Here is a 20,851-nt window from a genome sequence, read left to right as displayed (position 1 = left end):
TTCAAATCTATCTTATTTTATGCTTTTAAGTATTTGGAGTCTTTTGAACTTGTTTTGAGTCTTTTGGTTTGTCTTAGTGTTTTAAAAGTTAATTTTATTTATTTGAGTCAAGTGTTTAGCATCCCTAGTTAATCCCCGGTTAGAACGATCCCTACTTACATCATTACTACAATTGTCACAAATAGGGTTAAATTTGTGTGTCAAGTAATTTTCACATCAACGAGGTCGTGGGTTCTAGGTTCTATGCCTGGAGCTTCTGGCTCCAGCTTAGGATCGGAAGTCAGCTGCGCGACTCGAAGCCGTTGCACGGGTTAGGTTTTCAAAACCTTAATTATTATTTTTTTTCAATTCACTTGCATGCATAATCAATATCAATTCACATAATCCAACAATTATGGCTATAATGCATATACAATTTATGTAGAATCTAAAATTCGTAAACGTAAAGTTAGGTCATGCATTATAGTGAATGTTCATGATATCATGATTGCAAAAATATCGAAATAAAAACTGTTGTTTTAAAAGAATTTGATTGTGTGATAATATTGATGAACTGGTTTGTGGTAGAAAATTCCATGTCAAATTCTTTAGTGCAGCGGAAGAGTGTGTTGATATGTATTATGGCCTATTTAACTAACAAGGAGAGAGACAGGGTGCAGCAAGAGGGAGAGTGGAGAAGGTGTAGGGATTTCTCTATGTGTATGAGATGTTGTTATACCCACTACACAATGCCCTTATTTATATAGTAGTAAAGAGGAGATGAATTACTTGTCCTACCAGTAAATACAATCCTAGTAGGGAATGAATAACTCATAACAAAAAATATATTTAGGATTTACATAATCACACTTTAATATAATATTTATAACAGATATAAAAAAATTGTATTTTTTTTGTTTGTTTCATTATTCATGTACTTGAAAATAATCTCTTATTAAACATAAAACCCATTTTTAGTTTAAATAAAGGTACAAGGCATAAGGAGTATCATCACATAATTCCTCAAGCTTTTCTCCCTTCTCTCTCTAAAATTGGTCTACAACACGTGTTGTAAAACTAAAATTTGAGGGAGAGGAATTTTGTGTATTATTCTTCATCCCTAGTGTTTTTATCTATACTAATGATGTTGGGCTTTACTTGCCCTCCAAGTAATACAAGTTATACAAGGAAAAAAATCTTCTAGATCCTATAGGATTTCTACTTCTAGTCTATACAATCACCTTGTTGTAAAATACTGCATATTGTTGATTAACTGTCAAACTAAACCGTTGATAAAATAAATCTTTGTTAGACTTTTGATTCAGATTAACAGTTTGCATGACAATATAATATTCTAGATATTTTCCAAAAACAATGTTACCCTTCACGTATCATGCTGAAAATTAATTAGTTAGTGCTTATATTCATTAATATTAGAATATGCTACATTTGGTTCTCCCCTCAATTGCTAGAGTGAGATAAATACCTGGACACTAAACTAATTATTCGTTCGTTTATGGTTCCATTACTAACAAGTCCATGACTAGAATACTATGCTTTCATAGAGAGAACTGAACCATTATTTTTAGTTCACAGATCCGCATTTCTTCCTTATTTGCCCGTTTTTCCCAGTCAGTACTCCAACATTACCAAGCTTCACCATTGATGCTGCAAAATCGTTATTGAAAAGGAATGGGTTCCCACTGTAAGAGTTCACCATTGCAGCAGTATTTGGATCATTCACCAATGCCTGATCAGATTCTAGAAGACCTGTGTTTTGAACCAGGTTTGTGTAATAGGTATTGTCAAATTTGACATTTGTGGAATCAAGAGGAGCAACATTGCTGTTTGCTTCATCTTTCTTTGGACATATTCTTCTCAAGCTTGATAGGGCCGAAGAATCAAGTGTTGGGTCAGGGTTGCCCAAGCCGTCGAAGTTGAAGAGCCTTCTCTTGAAGGTGAAGCATTGAGCAAACCCTAGGGTATGTCCACCTTCAGAAAACAAAAGCAAGAAAGGCATTCATATCAAGAATATTAGGAAAGTACTCGTGTATAAAGCCTACAAACGTTTTTCAGATAACGACATTGAAGGAATTGGCTAAACCCCATAATAATCTAGCGAGATTTAGGTTCGAAATTGCTATTCATGGGAGTCAAACCTAAAAATCCTTTCTCTTTTAAGTGAAGAGGAATACAACTAGCTAGATTGTAATCCTACAGTGGCAGCCTCTACAAACTTTTAATCAAAAATATAGCTGGAAGGATACTGAGCCAACAATAAGCCGTAATTAAACATGGTTTAGTGCTGATTTATTGTTGTCTCAGCGTCCCTAGCGTTTCTAAGTTTGTAACCAGTTTATATTTCGCATCATCTCTTTAGATAAACTATCTAACACTATGTAGCTAGAACTAAAATAAAGAGATGGTTTGGTTGGAAGAAAGTAAAGGTCGTACCCAGTGCACAAGGCTCCCGCTTTAGGCAGGGTTGGAAGAAAGTAAAAAAAAAAAAAAAAAAGAACCTGAGAGTACTACAACATCTTTAATGTCAAGACCCTTTGATGTGAACTTGGCAGTGATATTCGCTAAAGGCTCAAAAGGTGATGGTATTTGTTCATTAACTGCCTTCACACTTGCTGTTGTTGCATCTCTTCTGCCCAATGGAACAGGCCAAAAAGGCCCTCCTGCCTAACCCAGAAGAACGAAACTAAAGTGAGACTAAAAATATAAAACTACCATTTCTATACATTTCATATGATACAGAAATGTGTCAAGTACCAGAACAACAGCTTCTCTTGCTGCAAGAGTCAAAATATCGGCACACGAAACAGTTGATGGGCAGAATTTTTCGACATCTGCTTTTATACTGTCGATCACTTCGAACCCTCGAAGAGAATTGCGATTTGCTGGAGCATTCTTCTCGCCCTTGAATTCATCTGTGTCATCAAGAAGCACTGATCCGTCACATCCCTGCGAAAGAACAAAAAGTTTGATACGTTAATACCTTGTAACAACAGAGTTGATCTAAACTCTAAAACATCCTTTTTCAGTAAACACAAAACCTCATTGTTACGAAATTTTATGTTAATTCGTGATCATTGCAAGTAACTTGTATCAATTGCTTTTAAAGAATAAGGGTAAAGGAGAGTACTAAGAATAATATTTACTTTCAAGCATGAATTTGACAAAATGTGGTTGCAAAGGGCATAAAGATGTGGAAAAGTCTGAAGAAGGAAAGAAAAGCTACATTGACAATACAATCATGAAAGTGCATCCGAAGAAGGGATGCAGCCATCCTGGTGTCGTTCTTGAGAGCTGCCCAAATATTGTACCGGACAATCATTGACAAGCGAGGACACGCTCTGTCGTAGAAATTGTAATCGAGCTGGCTAGTATAAGAAAAGGGATACATATGAACAAAAGGACACAAAAACAAGAACAAGCATAAAGCAATGGTGAAGCAGGAGATGATTTTGTGAGTCATAGCTTGTGATCAGTGTCGAATATTTGCTGTAAGATTCATTTGATGACATCTAAGAGGAGGTTTCACTGTTATTTATAGGCGAAAACGGTGGAAATTCAAAGTGAATTCATTGGTTAAACTCAGAGTGGTAATGCCACTATGGTAGTATAAACTTAATGGCCAACTCTGCAACTAAGTAATCATATTGGAGTATTTTCCGGAGGGCATAAGCCGCCATGATATCATCCATTTCCTATTTTTTATATCACTTTCTTTCATGCTAATAAAGCAGACATTCAATTGAAGGCGGTAAGCGACCATGATCTCTTTTTGAAGCAAAAAGAATGTTGTAGTGACATGAGAGAGATCTTTTTTGGAAGATGCCATACTTAAAACAGATGATCGACATGAGCACTGCAAAAACAGCCAAAATCTATCAATGCACCGGTGTATGAACCTCTTATTGAAAAGCTTTTTATATAAAATTTGCTGGTGATGATTTTGGACAGTGCAAATTGAAAGACTTTCGTTCAACATTTCGCTATTGCTTGTAGTTTGAGATTGTTTCCAAATAAATACAACAAATAGAAAATGAAGTTTATGTAACATACACCATGTATACAACAAACCTGCGACTCTGGGGTGAGTATTAAAGAGATCAATTCATACACATTTGTCCAAGTTTAGCATTTCTGCAAATACGAACCACTAAAGAATTTTATTCAACTGAGGAGGAAGTAGTATCTTGAATAAAATCCATTTGGCTAGCACTGAATTTCCTATTGTATTTGACAAGAATCCTGTTGTTAGTCCATAACATTCTTACTTACATATCGAAGAAATTTATAAATTCGAAGCCACTTATTCTGAATCAATCATATAGCTAAGCTAAATTAGCTTAATTCAATATTCAACATACACGTACACTAAGATTTCTTCCAGTTATCTAATGTAGCAGAACAGTTGCAAATAATCTTTACGCATGAAAAAAACAGAACAAAAGCCGAGTAATGATCATAGATATTAACTGTTTGTTTTTCAAGAACTGTTAATTACCAACTTATTACAACTTAAAATTCTATAACTTGATATCGGAAGTGCATGGACTAGTTGAACTTTTTATATGAAATGGTGAGGAAGGTATAATTTAGTCCAAATAGTTGCACATGCTATTTAGGTAGGAGAAGAATCCAAAACCTGACTAGGATGTCATATACAATGATGCATGGGAGTCAATGTACAAATAATCAAAGGTAGTGCCTGAAACCACATAGTGCTTAATGCTTAATTATCATACTAATATCAGTGGAATTACAAATGTCATTGAGAGCAAAGCTAACCAAAGAATTTAAGTTGGAAGTGTTTAACTAAGCACTTTGCATTATACAATTTTGTTTTCTACTACAATTTCACTTCTGATCGTCTAACTTCAGAACATAACTGGAAAGGATTAAGGATGTATACTTGGGAAGTGTAGATGTCTCTCACATCGATCTGAGAGTTATGAAACTTTGAATGAGCTTACGAGGAGTTGGGCTAGTCCTGCCATTGCTTGCTGGTTTTCGGGTGCAATCTTTATGATATATTAGAGCAAGGTTTGCCAGAGCATGAAGCCTAACGAGCATACGTATTTCACATCATTCAGTTAAACCTCAGCTTTCTTCATGTGCATCATTGCATAATCCTTTGTTGTAAGAGAAAAAAATTGGAGACCTAGCAAAATCTATCTTTTGCACTAATGGCAGGCATAGCCTATCAGAGAGGTTATTTGTGTTAGCTGATGCAAGTGAAAAAAAAATACAGAAGATAAACACAATCACACAATAACTTAAAATAATATTGGAAAAGCACTTAGATTGGTTGAAAATTACATACAAAGTCTTTATGTATAAAAGGATTTCTGCTGTTGCTTTTACGCAGGATTTATTCAATGTATGTAATGATTGTTGAACTAAAGATATATATTCTGGAACTCAGATCCTCTTCGGATCTAAAGATCCTAAGCCTAAGGATCAAATGATCCGGGCCGTTAAAAACGGCTACAATTATTATAATGTTTAGAGGGGCTCCCTGTTTGTAGCCGTTGGATCAAATTTTAACGGCTTGGATCATTTGATCCTTAGGCTCAGGATCTTTAGATCCGAAGAGGATCTGGGTTCTATATTCTGCGTATCTAGATTGACTTATCCAAAGGACATTGTGGATTTATACTTCATCGTCACATAATGAAAGTGTTGAGATTGTGTATCCTACATCGGGAAAAGAATGGACTTTGCACATGCTTATAAGTATTCGATTACTTCTCATATTACCAATTAGTTTTATAGTGGAACCTTAAACCTTCTTCATAAAGCAACTCATAATCTCCTATTACACAAATTCTATCATGCTTTGGTGCAAGGAATGCATCAAATGAATGAAGGATTGGATATGCAACCAAAGATACAACTAAGAATCTAACACCAAAATTTTTTAACGTATACTATACATGTACATACTATAAAGTCCTCATATCTTCAACATAACACCAAGAGTCAACTACCCTTAGTAAGGTTTAGAAAACATAAAATTAAAAAATAATAAATAATAAATAATAAATAAATAAATAAATAAATAAAAATCAACTTCAACAAAACACATTTTGATTTTTTTTTTTTTAAAGTTAGGTTTCACAAAAGTACTTCTAGCAAACGAGCCCTAACTGTCACCACATAGCAGCAAAAAGATAACATTCACATTTCAGTGATTTCACAATATGAAAAGGGTACAAAGATGGGTAAGCAAAAGTTGGAGTGGTGGGCAATTGAACTGAACCATGATTAAAAGCAAATTGAATACTGAAGTTGTTTTTTTTTTTTTTTAAGCTCTCAATCATGGAAATTCAGAAATGACACTTATTTATATGGAAATTTAAATTTGGGAATTGTAGGTCTTAAATTCCAAGTTTTTTTTTTTTCCCACATAGAAATTCTAAATTTCTATGTTTATAAATCCAAACAAGAATATTGGTACATATTAATTTATAAATTTTGACTTTTATCTAAATTTCAAATTTATTTCATTCATCCAAACATAGTGTAACACAAGTTGAAATTGAAATGTTATGCAACTTATGCGCAAGGAGGAGGGGTGCTGCCTCAAGGTGATATTAGAACAGAAAGGAACTGTAGACAACATGGCCTATTAGCTCAGTTGGTTAGAGCGTCGTGCTAATAACGCGAAGGTCGCAGGTTCGAGACCTGCATGGGCCATTTTTTTATCTTTCTTTGAATAAACAGTATGCTTTTTTTTTCTTTCTTTGAATAGACAGAAAGTCTTCTTTAAGAATTTGAAATCCCTTGACTAGGATCTGTTTTTTCCTTTTTTAAAAAAGCTACAAAGGAGTTCTGGGGAACGAACCAAGTAATCAAGAAAAATAATATTTAATTTATTATCTAAGAGAACAATAATATTAAACAATATCGTTTATAATTATTTGGTTTTTAGTTTTTTTTTTTTTTTTTTAATTTTTTTAATTTTTTTTTGTGCTTCAGATATGAGAAAAGTTACGGTGAAAGGAGGTTCAAAAGAAGGGTGATGGGGAAAATGGGAAGAAACAAGGAAGAATGAATGAAACAAAATCTTGAAAGTGAAAACAAGGTAGAATAGTTTTCCATTTTTAGTTTTCATTTTGTGTCCATTTCTTGCACATTTCTTTGACATATTTCTTCCACTCTTCTTCGTCCCTCCATTTTCTATGGATACCTATGTATTTCTACGCTATCATTAACACCAAATGTAATAGCCAATAATGAAATAATTATCAAATGGGCTTGTGGTACAAAAACCTTTTAAGTATCCTTCATCCGTCCATTTGGTTAGAATGAATACTTGGTTATTCAAGGTTTTGAAAGAAATCCTTCTCAAAACATTTTGCAGCCGATTTATGAAATTTCGTGCTTAAAATTATAAATTATTATTATGTAAAGATGGTTGAGAGAGAGAGAGAGAGAGAGAGAGAGAGAGAGTTCATCCATCAACTTCATTATTCAAATAGAATTTTACAAAAGAGAATTAAATTCCATCCCAAAAGCAAAGTACCTCTATAGGAAAAACAAAAAACAAAAAACAAAAAATGTGATCACTAAATGATCACTGCCAAGAGCTAATGCCATCCCAAAATTGTGTTTACCATATTATACACCTCAATTAAAATCCATAATCAAATTACCCATTTCACAAACATAACCAAAATCCCCCTTCTTCTCAAGACTCCTTAATTAGGGTAGGCAGAGAGCCATATGCGTATTCTTCTAGTAACTAAGTAGACCTTCAGCAAAATTGAGCCACCATCAAAATCACTCACTCTCCTACGGCGAATTCGTGGCGCTTACTGGCTTGCCTCTTCCCATGGTGAAACCCCTAGTACCATCTGGCATTCTTGGGCCCTTGGAATTCTGTTTTGCAGATGACTCACACTGGATGGTGCTGCTTGATAGCGGAGACGGGGCAATCAGGCCACGACTACTCTGGCTCTGCCCGCGTCCTCGGCCCTTACTGCGCCCCCACGCCCATCCTTTCTTGGACCCCGCTGAATTTTCTTCACCCTACGCAAACAGATTTTCATTTGAGATAAAGATGCTATTATACCACATTTTGTAGCATACCTTTAATAGAAGTGTGATCCACTTGTATAGGTGGATCTCGCCTCTGTAAAGTACGGTACATGATGTAAAAGGCAATGTAATGACATGATAACGTGATTGGTTATTCAATAAAGGACTTACATTAGGACTATCAATGACCAATTCAAGGTTGCTTGGGTGAGAAGTTTCTTCTGCACAATCATATAATGGCTCTTCATCCTCTAAAATGCCATCGAAATCAGACTTTCTGTTCTTCAAAACCGACTTTGGCTGAAAATTACGGTGTACCAGAAGCAATGAGGCCTTGTCAAATACATTTAGGTCTATATAAATATGTACAAGTTATACAGAAAACCACATCCTTTGTTGTTTTATAGACATACCGAGCGTCTGAGCAGCATCCTTACTCGGAGACCTTTTCTCCAGTTCCTTTCATCACTCAACTTTTCAACCTGATGAATGAAAAATGTTAAGAATACAAAGGATGGAATCTGAAGTTATAATGGCATTAAACATACCGCTCTCTCTGTTATGTCTGTTGTTTCATACTCCACAAGTGCATGAAGCTGCATAAAATGTAAAATGAGAAGAAAAATTCTAAGAAAGTTCTTGTGAAATGATATGACTATTTGGACAAAATGGTTAATTTAATCTTGTACCTTGTTGCTGATAATGAAATCGCCTTTTGAGCGAGAAGAATTGGATTCGTGGGGATGGCATATTCGGATGGTTTTCACGCTGTCCTTGACAGAAAGTGTAAATATGCAGTGATGATCCTCTCATAATAGATAACACAAAAAAAAAGAAAGAACATGGAAAAACTTGGTGCGAAAAATTCAACCTTCCAACCACACTGAATATCTTCTCTAGGTTTTGATGAGAGTGATCTTCAGGCAAATTCTCTGCCACAACCGTGCGAGACTACAAGAACGGAAAAAGAACAAACACACCATAAAAAGATTCATGAGAATGCTTAAATCGATGTAGTTTAATTAGTAAGCATCTGTTTTTACTTTTTACCTGCAATTCCTCTTTGTCCTTTTCAGTAAAAGGATGCTTACGTCGAACCTTCTTGCCATCCTCGTTTACAACCTTCAATAAAATTATTAAAGAACAGGGATGAAAGCTTGAAGACCAAATGAGTAATACTATCAGGGAACGAAGAATGACGACAAAACTATCAGCAATTTAATCAGACAATTTACCAGCTTTGAAGAAGACCGGAGCGCTTGGGCGAGAATATGGTTGTTACTAATAAGTGACTTCATTTTTTTGGTGGAGGCAACAACAGATATTGGAACTGTTATAAAATACATAATTATGCATGAATTGAAATGTGGAACAAATAATTACTTAAATCTGCAGAAAGTAGCTTCCGAAATTGCCTACCAAAGCCTTCGGGATCTTTACTTATGTGTTTTGATAAGGATTCATTTGCCAGCAGGCTCATGTCACTGAACTGGTACTCCACCTGTTTTATGCAAAAAAATCGGTTCGCTGTCATGGTCCAGTCGTAATTGTTTAATGATTATGGGCATCAATAAGGATAACGACAAATCCATATGTTAGAAGAATTTAACATCTCATGCATTGCAAATTTGAAAGAGTGAAATGATGGCTCATAATTTCTAGAGGATCTCCAACTGTTTAAGACATTTCGATACAGGTTTCGTTATGGGACATCGACAGCATTCGACCAACGCTTTCAATGGCTTCTTATATTAAACTGGATAAGATCCGCAACGAAAATCCTATTTCCGAAAATTAAGAAACTGCGTGGCAAGGGAGAGAAGTGGGAAACCGGAATTGGAGGTTTTGAACCCACTCTATGCCAATTGGTGTTGGTACCATATTAGACAACCACTAAAGCAAGAAAATTCGAACGATTAGAAAAATTTGTCAACAAATACTAAGCTAACATAAGTTTTTCAGATTTCATGTGTCACACATGGTTGAATCTAAATCTATTTGTGTAATCTCACTTGTAAAAGCCATGGTGGGAGTGTAATAAGTGAAGGTCCTAAAAGGATCATCCCAGTTTGCCCAACATGATCCAAAAATCCAGGCTTATATTTTAAGGAAAACTAATGAAAAAGGCTTGAAAAGTTTGAGTTTTAACGATAAGGACAAAATAAAGGATCATCCCAGGTTTCTTTTGGCATATTGAACCTGGTACACATTCACACAAAAATCATCATGGTCAATAGCCTAGATTCACAATTTGACAAACGACATTTCCTTGACGTACAAAACAAAAGGAATAAAAAGAATTAACAATCAAAGACACATCACCTGCTTGATGATCTTCTGTTGAAGATCATCCGGGATCGCATTCTTGGACCGATTGGAAAGCGGATCGATATTGGGATTATTGGAGATCAAGTACGGAGGCAATTCTTGGTCCTCAACGTAAAACCAATCAGGGGAAGTAGTGTCACCAAGAAAGTGAAAGTAGGGATAGAAATAACCAGAAATTGGCATCTGGGCATGTGATCTTGGCACAAATTCAGGTGCCTGTGCATTGAATTTGAACGATGGACTTCTTGGGTTTTCTTTCACCTCCATTTCTGGGACGTCTTGGATTTTTTCCCCAGGTGGTTGTGCTTGCGCCATTTTTTCGCCCTTTGATCTTCTTCAGTTCGCTCTGTCTCTAAAGATGCCACTCTCTCTCTCCTCCCTGGGTTTTTTTAGCGTGTGGATTAAGGTTTTGTGTCTTTTCTCTATCTCTCTTGGGGATTATTGTGTTCAAGTTTTGTAACTGTAATTTTATTGAAGCCTTGTTTGGCGCCCAAATATTGGGTATCCGTATTTCAATGTGGGGATTTGTAGGAGCTGATTTTTCTTACAAATAACCGTTGCTTGTGGATTTGACTGGTTATTTTGAGGTTTCCATTTGCCCATGTGTCATCTTTTCTCTCTTTACAAGTCCTACAAATTTGTTCCTATAATTTTATATTTATGATTCACGTATCTATTTTATTCAGGATATTCTCTTAAGAGATGGTGTCAAACACCAAATAGGATAATAATTACGTTCCTAAAATTGTAAATTTTGATTTAGCAAAGTTTTCTCTACACAAAATTGACATATATAGGGAATGCACTATTGATTAGTAACTACTATCTCTCGTGCCTTTTTATTCTTCTAACAAAAAGAGAAGATAATTCTTGTATGGTGACACAAAAGAGAATATTATGGGTATAAGACTGACAGAAAAACAATTTAATTTGAAAATAAAATCAAACTCAATAAAGGCCTTATAAATCTGAGCGTGATGCGTATCGCTCTAATTAAGATTTCATTTATTTTGAAAAGAAAATCAAACTAAACAAAAATAAAAATTCTAAACAAAAATAAAAATTATAAGTAAAAAATACGATGTAAAAGAGTAAATTGTCACACTCATAATCGTTTGGTAAGAGGTTAGTTTTAAATAAATTAACAAACTCAATAGTGAGTATTAATTTAACTATTATTAATAGTGCTTTTCTAACTTTTTAAGTTTTGAAAAAAAATTGGGGTTATTTAAATGAACATGTTGTGAAACCGATGATATGTGTGCAGTAAAATATAAAATAAATAAGACACAACATTTACAAGGTTTAACAAGTGTGCCCACGTCCTCAGGAGCAGTAGTACTTTCTTTTATTATCTGAAATAATAGAAGTACAAAATAACTTTATGTTAAAAGAAGTGGTTTGGTAGGGTTGTTAGGTTGAAAAGCACTGATTTTTTTCTTCTGCATGTCGCCTCTGTCTTTTCTTTCCTCTTCTCTTGCTGTATATCCTCCTCTCTTGCTTGGATGATTATTTTATAGGTTAAATGTCTTTCAACCTAACAACCCTACCAAACCACTTCCCTTGACAATTTGGTAAAAGCATGGGTCATCCACTCAAACCAAATAATAGATGCAAGACATGTGGGCATCCATAGTCACAACACTCCCCTTGAATGGCCACAAGTCTTCTCTGAAATCTTGTCCCCAAAATTCACTATTTGAATTTGGATATTTCATAATTTCATTTTATTTTATTTTTGTTAGTATCAGAGCTTTAGCTACTTAGTTATGAAGTTTGAATAATCATCCATTAAAAATTCATAGACTCTCGAGGTCACTTTTAGTATTTTTGGATAGAGCTTGATCCCACTATGCGCAGGCAAAAAATCGTTCACAAAACGAAGTTATAACGAAGGAGAAATAAGCAAGCAAATGCAAGGGCAAAACAGTCATTTGAACCTCTATAAATAGAAGTGCCAAGTTTGTTGGAGGGATTTGTCGATTTTGGAAAGTTGACCTATGTGCTTGACCCGACTAGGCGACGCTACCCGGTTTTGCAAAGATTTTTTCCAACGTCGATTCACGTCATTTTCCAGCGAATCGATTGTCGCCACAACTACCAAAGTGTAGCCCTTGACCTACATATCACAATCCACCCATATATCCCTCTCATTGGCCTCGGTACGCGACGGATCCAGGCCACAATTGTACTTGGGTAGCAGCGGGTGTCTCATCGATCTGCGGTGAATCCACTGAACGAAATTGGTCGCCACCTGGGTTGGACTCGCATTAACCCCAACTTCAAGGACCTGGTCTCTAGTCATCCATCGGACGTCGGACGATGGCGTGCAATTCACGGCCTTCCGAGGCTTCTTCGATGATTTTCACCTCCTTTCGCCTACCTTTAGGAGTCGGCTCAGGCATGAAATTTCTTTCCCTTGTCTTCTTCTACATTGCTATGAAGTTTGATGGCGTTTAGTACTAGTCGAAAATTATGGATCTTGTTCATCAAAAATCGCCGCGTGTAGTGGCGCGTGACGACGATGCTTGGGCCGGAACTTTACTGCTGACTTGTGTTGGAATTTAGATTGGAATTTAGGTTGTTATCTTGCGGGCCAAGGATTTGTTACTTGCCCGTTAAGTTTTTTGTTTTGTCTAGGATTTGTTTTATGGTTTTCTTGTAGGACAAGGATATTAGAGTTTTCTATATCCTTTAAGGATTAGGTTTTGCTTTAGTTTTCACTATATATAGTAGTGCTTGTATCAGTTAGTTTCAATTAATCAATGACAATAATTTTTCCCTATACTTTTCATCTTGGTACCAGAGCAGGTTCGTGAGGACCTGTCTCATAGATTATATATTTGTTCATCTGATAGCTTGTTTGTTCGTTTGTCTCGCACCGTCCGCCACCGCTGCTGCTTGAACCACCATATTCCGCTGCATCAGGGAGGCTTGCAGAGAAACCCGTGTAGCTGTCAGTTGGCTCACCAAACCTGCTGCCCAGAATCAGATTTGCTTGCATCAGTCTGTAGCCTACATCAAACTATTGTCAGTTTTGTGCACTTTGTCTTTGTTTTTGGTTCATTGAATATGACAACTAAGGATGACTCGCTGCAAGCGATTGGTGTGAGATTGAATGGTAATAATTATGTGTATTGGGCATATGTCATGAAGAATTTCTTGATTGGAAAAGGTTTGTGGGGCTATGTATCTGGAATGATTTCCGTTCCGAATAACCCCAAAGATGAAAAACATGTTGACTTGCTTGCTAATTGGGAGATGAACAATTCAAAGATTACTACTTGGATTAATAACTCTGTTGATTTGAAGATTGGAATGCAACTTTCTAAGTTCTCAAGATCTAAAGAGGTTTGGGATCACTTAGCAAAGTTGTGTACCAAGTCGAATTTTGCTAAGCGTTATCAGTTAGAGATGGAGATTCGTGGCAGCCAGCAAAGTGATAAAAGTATCCAAGATTTTTATAATGACATGACCTGTCTTTGGGACCAGCTTGCACTGACAGAACCTGATGGACTTAGCAATGATGAGCTCTATTGTAAATATAGAGAAGAACAACGCCTTGTTCAGTTTTTAATGCCTCTTCGAAGTGAGTTTGAGACTCTCCGTAGCTCTATCCTACACCGGACTCCACTTCCTTCCGTTGATTATGTGCTTCATGAATTGCAAGCCGAAGAAGTTCGGGTACAATCGCGTAGTCTTTCTTTGGTGAACCCATCGGCTTTGGCAACATCATTTAGGCCTCAAAACCAGAAGCGTGTTAAAAATATTGATCAGTGTAGCTACTGCAAAGAACAAGGGCATTGGAAAAATCAATGTCCTTGGTTAGCTCGGAAAGAGTTAAAAGAACCACCACCTAAGGCCGCATTTGTTGAATTGCATCCACCCGCTTCTTCAACGTTTGAAGAAGATGCCCGCGAGGATTGGAGTTGGTAGTATGGAAATTGCTTACTTGTTTGTTCGTTCGTTTGTTTGCTCGTTTGTTTGTTCGTTTGCTAGCTTGTTCGCCTTGTCTTGTCCGCCTAACGGAGATTGCATCCGCATCTACTGGTTGGCAAACTCATGTTTGTGTACCGCCATGAGTTTGACGGGGGGTGTTGGAATTTAGATTGGAATTTAGGTTGTTATCTTGCGGGCCAAGGATTTGTTACTTGCCCGTTAAGTTTTTTGTTTTGTCTAGGATTTGTTTTATGGTTTTCTTGTAGGACAAGGATATTAGAGTTTTCTATATCCTTTAAGGATTAGGTTTTGCTTTAGTTTTCACTATATATAGTAGTGCTTGTATCAGTTAGTTTCAATTAATCAATGACAATAATTTTTCCCTATACTTTTCATCTACTTGTTGATTGAGAGGTGACTTTGGTTAACATCTTTTGAATCGTTCTTAAGGGCAAAAGTTAACATTACGAGAGGCCTGATAGAGCTTAGTGGACCTACTTCAGTCAGCAGCCCATCTTGGGAGATGTGCATCTTGGTTAATTACGTGCAAGTGGCACCTTATCGAGATTTACGTAATTATTAAGCTCTAGATGACAATAATGAAATTTGGTAACTATTAGTATGAAGAGATAAGCCACAAACCACATATTATAATTATTTTGTAGCACTTGTATGTCTGTGTGCTTAGATATATGTTGGTCATGTGGAATCGATAGGGTATGGTTCTATTTGGTGTATCTATGATTGGGGACCATATTATTATATGGGTAATCATGCTTGATATATTCGCAATGAGTAATCACTACCTATACTATTAGACTATGCCTAATGTAAATACAAATCCTTTATGTGAGTGATCTGTATGCAGGCTAGAGAGAGATTCAAATTTACTTGCCCAATAAGACTATGGCTATCAGTGAGTTCTTTGGAATAGAATAAGTGCATGTCTATAATTTCCCAGAGATAACAATAAATAAACTTTATTTTATTCTAATATCCATATGTTGGTATTGTGCTTCATAGGAAATATAGCATATGATCCAGTGTATTGTGCTAAATAAAGTAAGGCACATGCTTCAGTAAGATATGGTAATTCTGGACCAAGTATCAGTTCACCATTTCCCTCACAAGAATGAATGATCTTTCATAGTGTCTAAATATTGATTAATCATTTGAGTGTTCAACTCATGATCTTCAATCCATATGGTTCTTTAATACCATAAATCTTTTGATGGATAAGAGTCGTGTTGGCATATTATTCGATCCACAACTCGGGACAATATTCCTTTCAACACTTTATAATCTTTCTAGACTCTTAAAAAGACCAAATCTAATATAAACTCTTGCAAGAGATATAGTATATTGCAACAATATCATAATGAAAGTACTCACTAAGGTAATTTATATCATCCATCGGTATTGAGTATATAATTTGTGCTTTACCCTTCCAAAGCTTACTTTAAGGAATTTGAATCCTTTAGGGATTTTATACACTTCATAACACATTCTCCTTTGAAATTTGTACAGAGCAATTTGCTTCTATGTTTACTTGAGAGATGTACTTATGGGAGATATGCTTCAACATTTCATAAGCTTCGTATACTATATAATGCTCTATTGAAATGAACAAGTTTCACAATGGAAAATCATACTTACAGGAATGTATTACAATTTCAGATTGTACCTAGGAACCTTGTGTCATATCATAGAAGTGTAGTTCACTGTATTAAGAATGCTCATATATAACCTTCTGGGTTCAACATCACTTGGCATTTTGAATTATAGGTAAATTTTTTTCACATTATTTAAATGAACATATTATGAAATCGATGATATGTGTGCAATAGAATATAAAGTAAATAAGACATAATATTTACGAGGTTTTATAAGTATGCCTATGTCATCAGACATTAGTAATATTTTCTTTTATTATCTGAAATAATAAGAGTACAAAATAACTCTCACTATCTTCTCACCTCGCTGGTCATGGTATAACTCACTGATGTTTTTCTTCAGCATCATTCTTCTGTCTTTTCTTTCCTCTTCTCTTGCCGTACATTCTCCACTCTTACTTGGATGTTTTTTTTTTTTTCTGGGCAAAGTGTTTTTTAACCTAACAAACATATCAAACCACTTTTTTTTAACAATTTTGTTTAGGCATGGGCTGTCCACTCAAACAAAATAATAGATTGAAGACACGTGGACATTCATATCTACAATTAAAGAATATAAATTCTTGACAATTATAAATTTTAGTGTATAGAAATTGGAGATTATGGAATTTTAAGATGAGAGAAAATCAATATTTTACAAACGCGTACGACAACTCACCTCCCCAACTTGGAAAACACACTATGTTACCATGTATCATCAACAATTCCACCACACCTGCCTGCAGTTTCTGGACAAAACGAATGGCTGCTCGTGCTGCTAAAATCTCCGCATGAAGTGGAGAGGTGACTCCAGTATAACTGCACCACCAGAGATTTTTCAGTGTGATCGGTATACGGAATGGTACTTCACGTGTCACTATACAAATAATGAGTGATGTGTGCTAAAAAGTTAATAAGTTAAAAAATAAAATTTCTCACCACTTCTGTTAAAATACATGATATACCACTTGTGTTCCCGTCACAATGAAAAATTTCTCACACCCAAGAGCCAAACGAAAATCCCCTCTTTCATCAGTTGCCCTTAAATACATGTACTTTATGGTGAATCAACAACACCCGTGACCCAACCAAAGGATCCTAATCCCATGTCCTTCTTCGAGTATCCCCACACAACGCTTGGTTAAGATTATTCGAGTTGGACTCGATGAGGGAGGCTTGGCGCTCGGTTGAAAAAATAATAATTTGTTTTTTCGTTGAAATAGTGAAATGACGAACAATTTCTGGGCCTTTAGTTGCTAAACGAGGGAAAATGGAATTTTTATCATGAATTCCCGAGTTTTAGTCAAAATCTGAGTTTATTTTTTATTGCATCCAAACCCACAGTGAAGGAATTTTGTTTTTTCTATCAAGATGTGTAGAACTATTGATCAAGGACTTATGTGAAAATGGTCCATGCTAATATGGCGTCTCGTTTCAATAAAATAATGACATGCGTAAGTTTTTCAAGATATATCATTGTTAGTGGGTTGAAACGTTGCATAGTGGTAAACTTATTCTATGTAAGTTAGAGTGTATTATGAGTTAGTATTATAATAGGTCCCAAGTTCAAACTTCTCTCGTTCTATGAAAAGATAATACTCAAATTTAAAGAAAGGAAATGAAAATGAAACTTGGTTGATTTAACATAAGATTATTAGTCCAACCAGGTCACTGTCCACACGCTTTTTATTTTTGCTCTCACACACTGGAGATTTGGCCCAATAAAGTTTGAAAAGACGAAAGACAAAGTTTGGGCCCAACTATAGATTGGCATATTGGTCAAGCCCAATGTAATGGTAGTAACAAGCAACTAGCAACTAGGGTCCGCATGGGCAGCTTCTAAAGTAGAGTAGAAGCTTCAATTTCCACAAGAGAAGGGGAAATTTACACTATATTTGGATGAATGAAATAAACTTGGAATTTAGATAAAAGTTAGAATTTATAAATTGACATGCATCAATTCCCTTGTTTGGATATATAAACATAGAAATTTAGAATTTCCGCGTAAAAACAAAAAACTTGGAATTTGGGGCCTCCAATTCCCAAGTTTAAATTCCATATAAATAGGTGTCATTTCCCAATTTCTATGATTGAGAGTTTAAAATTAACAAATTTCATTCTCAATTCCATTGTTCTTTTAGGTTAACCAAACAAGAAAATTCACAAATTCTAGAAAATAAAATCTCGTCATTTCAATTTCCGTCATTTTAAAATTCCTTAGTAATCTTAAATTTCTTCATCCAAACATAGTGTTAGGATGAAAACACTTGTTGTCAATAACCCTGCTGTTTAAGGATATTTTTCTCAATTTGCAAGTAAGATGTATCAAGTTTGACTCATAAATGATAAGTTTAATACTTAATTATTATATGTGCTAACCTTAAAAATTACAAAGCTTACCTTGCGCACAGGTCGAGTAACTATAAGCTAACTATGTCTTTCTTGTAAAAGCGAGCGTGCCAACTCCAACCGAGCTTGGTCGAGCGAGTAGCATAGATGTGGTGGTGATACATAATGCGCTGCTGACATCTGTCTCAAGCGGTTAAGCCCATGGATGGAACATATATCAACCTTGGGTTCTAAAACTTGAACACACTGATGCCTAGATCACTGCTCATGATCTTCTGCACCAGGTTCAGTTGCCTTGACTATATTCATGAGAATATAGGTGCTCTTAATCGATATCAGGCTATAGACACACAGGTACTCAAAGGAGATCAGCATTTTAATGGTGAATGTGGTTCATCCGTTTTAATGCCAAACTGCAAAATGCTATTGAGAGTAACCAATCATTGAACACTCCACTTCGCTGGGAAGCAAATAAAGTGATCTTTTTCGGTGAATAAGTTAAAAAAAATTCACTAGACGAGACTTGGATAGATAACCAACCAACTAGAAGTAGTGTTGTTAGTCCAAAATGAAGATGATCCTTGATCGCGTGATTCTACGGCTCTAGTGATGTTAGTCCAAACTGAAGACGACGCCGATAGTTAACACAATGTTGGTAGTCCAAACTAAATATGTGTTGATGAGAGGGTTAGGATAATTAGTGTTTTTCTCAAAAAAAGTGTGTAGCTGGGTTTGTGTAGAGCGAGGGTTTTTTCATTGAGCATTTGAGTTGTTTGCTGAGTTGAAGGACATTTCAATGTTGCAGAGCCTCTTCTCAAGGCTTCCATGACAAACAATTTACCGTTGGCAAAAGATGTGCTAAAAAGGTGGCCACCTGTCGAGGTAGAGTTCCAATGGGATTATGTTTGCTTGGCATCTGCTTGGATATTCCCTTTATCCCTTTATGGCCAAAAATTTATCTCCATCCAGTGTCGAGCTCTCTGATTCCAACTAGGACTCTAAATCCAATCCCATTATGAGACTCATTCATCTGCATCCAATCATGAAGACACTCTGATCTTTAGGTAAATCATCAGGGAATACATCAGGAAAATGCCTGACCACTCGAACATCCTCCATACTAATATGAGTATTACCATTCAACATTACATGAGCCAAATATCCCTAACAACCTTTCTTTAACAACTTTTTAGATCTTATGGTAGTAATAACACCATGCCTCACCTCACTACGCTCGCCCACAAAAAGTAACCTCAAGCAATCCAGGATGATGAAAAGTAACTATTTTCCCGTAGCAATCTATATTGGCACGATTGTAATGTAACCAATATGTGCCCAAAATCACATCAAAATCAACAATATCTAACAGAATGAAATTAGTGGGCATAACTACATCCTCCACTAACACGAGACATCCTAGATATACATAACTAACATAACATCTCTCCCCTCTAGCCATCGCAAACTCTAAATCATATCCAAGAGGTGTAGGATGAGGTTGTGTCATTTGAGCGAACGTATGAGAAATAACAAAATGCGTAGCACCATAATCAATTAATACTATAGCAAAACGATCAAGAATATTCAACGTACCCATGATCAAATCAGGATTATTTTGAGCATCATGCAGTGTAATGTGGTGAATACGTCCCTGAGCATGCTGTTTTCCTCCACGACCTCTGTTAGCCTGATTACCACGTCCATACACACTACGCCCCTGACCTGGCTGACTAGGCTGTCTCGATGATCCTGCACTGCTAGAAGCAACCTCCACGTGTTGAGACTATCCTCTAGGATACCATTGTGATCCACCAGCTGAATATGGCGGATGTGGTATATAACCTCCAGAATACTGAGGATAATCACTCTGCTAATACGGGTCCTGCAGATACTGATACTGCTCTACAAAATAAGGAGCTACATCACCTTGGTAAATATAAGCACCTCCACAACCCGTATGGGCATAACTACTAGGTCCTGAAACTTGCTAGATCGGCACTGGTGGTGGTAAGGAAGGTGGCTGGGGCCTCTGCTGATTCTGAGGACAATGCATAGCCCGATGCCTCAATTGACCACAAGTAAAACATTTTCTACTACCCTGCCTGCACTCCCCAAAATGTCAACTGTTACATATACGACAAAACGAACCACCAGAACCACCATAATATCTCTACTTCTGAGAACGAGGACCTCCAGAAAATCTACCACCTCTCATCTGACCAATGGAAACCCAACTCCCACAGGAAGAGCTGGAACTAGCTTCACCTCTCTTAAAGCTTTGAGTCTTATGACGTCCCAAAGATGATTGACCTTTACCTTTATCATCTTTCTTCTGATTTCCATCATTTTCTTTCTCCTCACTCTCACTAGGCATATTCTCTGAATCTTCAATTCGCAGCAGAATCTCATAAAACTCCTAGTAAGTAGCATAGGGGGTCGTGGTCGCCATAGAACGCCACTTTTTTCGAGTACCCAACTTGAAATGACGGAGCATCTCTACTGAATTAGCAGCAACCTCTTAGTGATAGCGAGATAAATCAGTAAACCTC

General features: G+C 36.2%; 2 protein-coding genes and 1 non-coding gene across 3 annotated transcripts; 1 reads left to right on the top strand and 2 right to left on the bottom strand.

Annotated features, from left to right (window-relative positions):
- Positions 1 to 1,564: 1,564 nt before the first annotated feature.
- Positions 1,565 to 3,460, bottom strand: LOC126624630 (peroxidase 10). Its single transcript, XM_050293706.1, has 4 exons — positions 3,224 to 3,460; positions 2,755 to 2,946; positions 2,499 to 2,664; positions 1,565 to 1,971 (listed from the first exon to the last, which is right to left on the bottom strand). Exons 1-4 carry the CDS (start codon positions 3,458 to 3,460, stop codon positions 1,565 to 1,567), a joined length of 1,002 nt encoding a protein of 333 aa, XP_050149663.1.
- A 3,156-nt stretch (positions 3,461 to 6,616) lies between these two features.
- TRNAI-AAU (transfer RNA isoleucine (anticodon AAU)) lies at positions 6,617 to 6,690 on the top strand. The gene has a single exon. It is a non-coding gene; the product is annotated as a tRNA-Ile (tRNA).
- A 745-nt stretch (positions 6,691 to 7,435) lies between these two features.
- LOC126624629 (la-related protein 6C-like) lies at positions 7,436 to 10,897 on the bottom strand. Its single transcript, XM_050293705.1, has 10 exons — positions 10,357 to 10,897; positions 9,454 to 9,535; positions 9,270 to 9,364; positions 9,085 to 9,156; positions 8,906 to 8,985; positions 8,724 to 8,802; positions 8,583 to 8,630; positions 8,448 to 8,516; positions 8,206 to 8,334; positions 7,436 to 8,025 (listed from the first exon to the last, which is right to left on the bottom strand). Exons 1-10 carry the CDS (start codon positions 10,675 to 10,677, stop codon positions 7,789 to 7,791), a joined length of 1,212 nt encoding a protein of 403 aa, XP_050149662.1. The 5' UTR covers positions 10,678 to 10,897; the 3' UTR covers positions 7,436 to 7,788.
- Between the last annotated feature and the right edge of the window lie 9,954 nt (positions 10,898 to 20,851).

This window comes from Malus sylvestris, chromosome 5, assembly GCF_916048215.2.
Source record: "Malus sylvestris chromosome 5, drMalSylv7.2, whole genome shotgun sequence".
Lineage (NCBI taxonomy): Eukaryota > Viridiplantae > Streptophyta > Magnoliopsida > Rosales > Rosaceae > Malus > Malus sylvestris.
This window is presented reverse-complemented; position numbering and strand designations above follow the sequence as displayed.

Coding starts and splice junctions, on each gene's coding strand:
- LOC126624630 (XM_050293706.1), bottom strand. CDS start 3,460: ATGACTCACAAAATCATCTCCTGCTTCACCATTGCTTTATGCTTGTTC. Junction 2,665..2,754: donor CAAGAGAAGCTGTTGTTCTG/GTACTTGACACA, acceptor CTTCTGGGTTAG/GCAGGAGGGCCTTTTTGGCC. Junction 1,972..2,498: donor AGATGTTGTAGTACTCTCAG/GTTCTTTTTTTT, acceptor TGTTTTCTGAAG/GTGGACATACCCTAGGGTTT.
- LOC126624629 (XM_050293705.1), bottom strand. CDS start 10,677: ATGGCGCAAGCACAACCACCTGGGGAAAAAATCCAAGACGTCCCAGAA. Junction 8,335..8,447: donor GGATGCTGCTCAGACGCTCG/GTATGTCTATAA, acceptor CGTAATTTTCAG/CCAAAGTCGGTTTTGAAGAA. Junction 8,026..8,205: donor TGGTCATTGATAGTCCTAAT/GTAAGTCCTTTA, acceptor CTGTTTGCGTAG/GGTGAAGAAAATTCAGCGGG.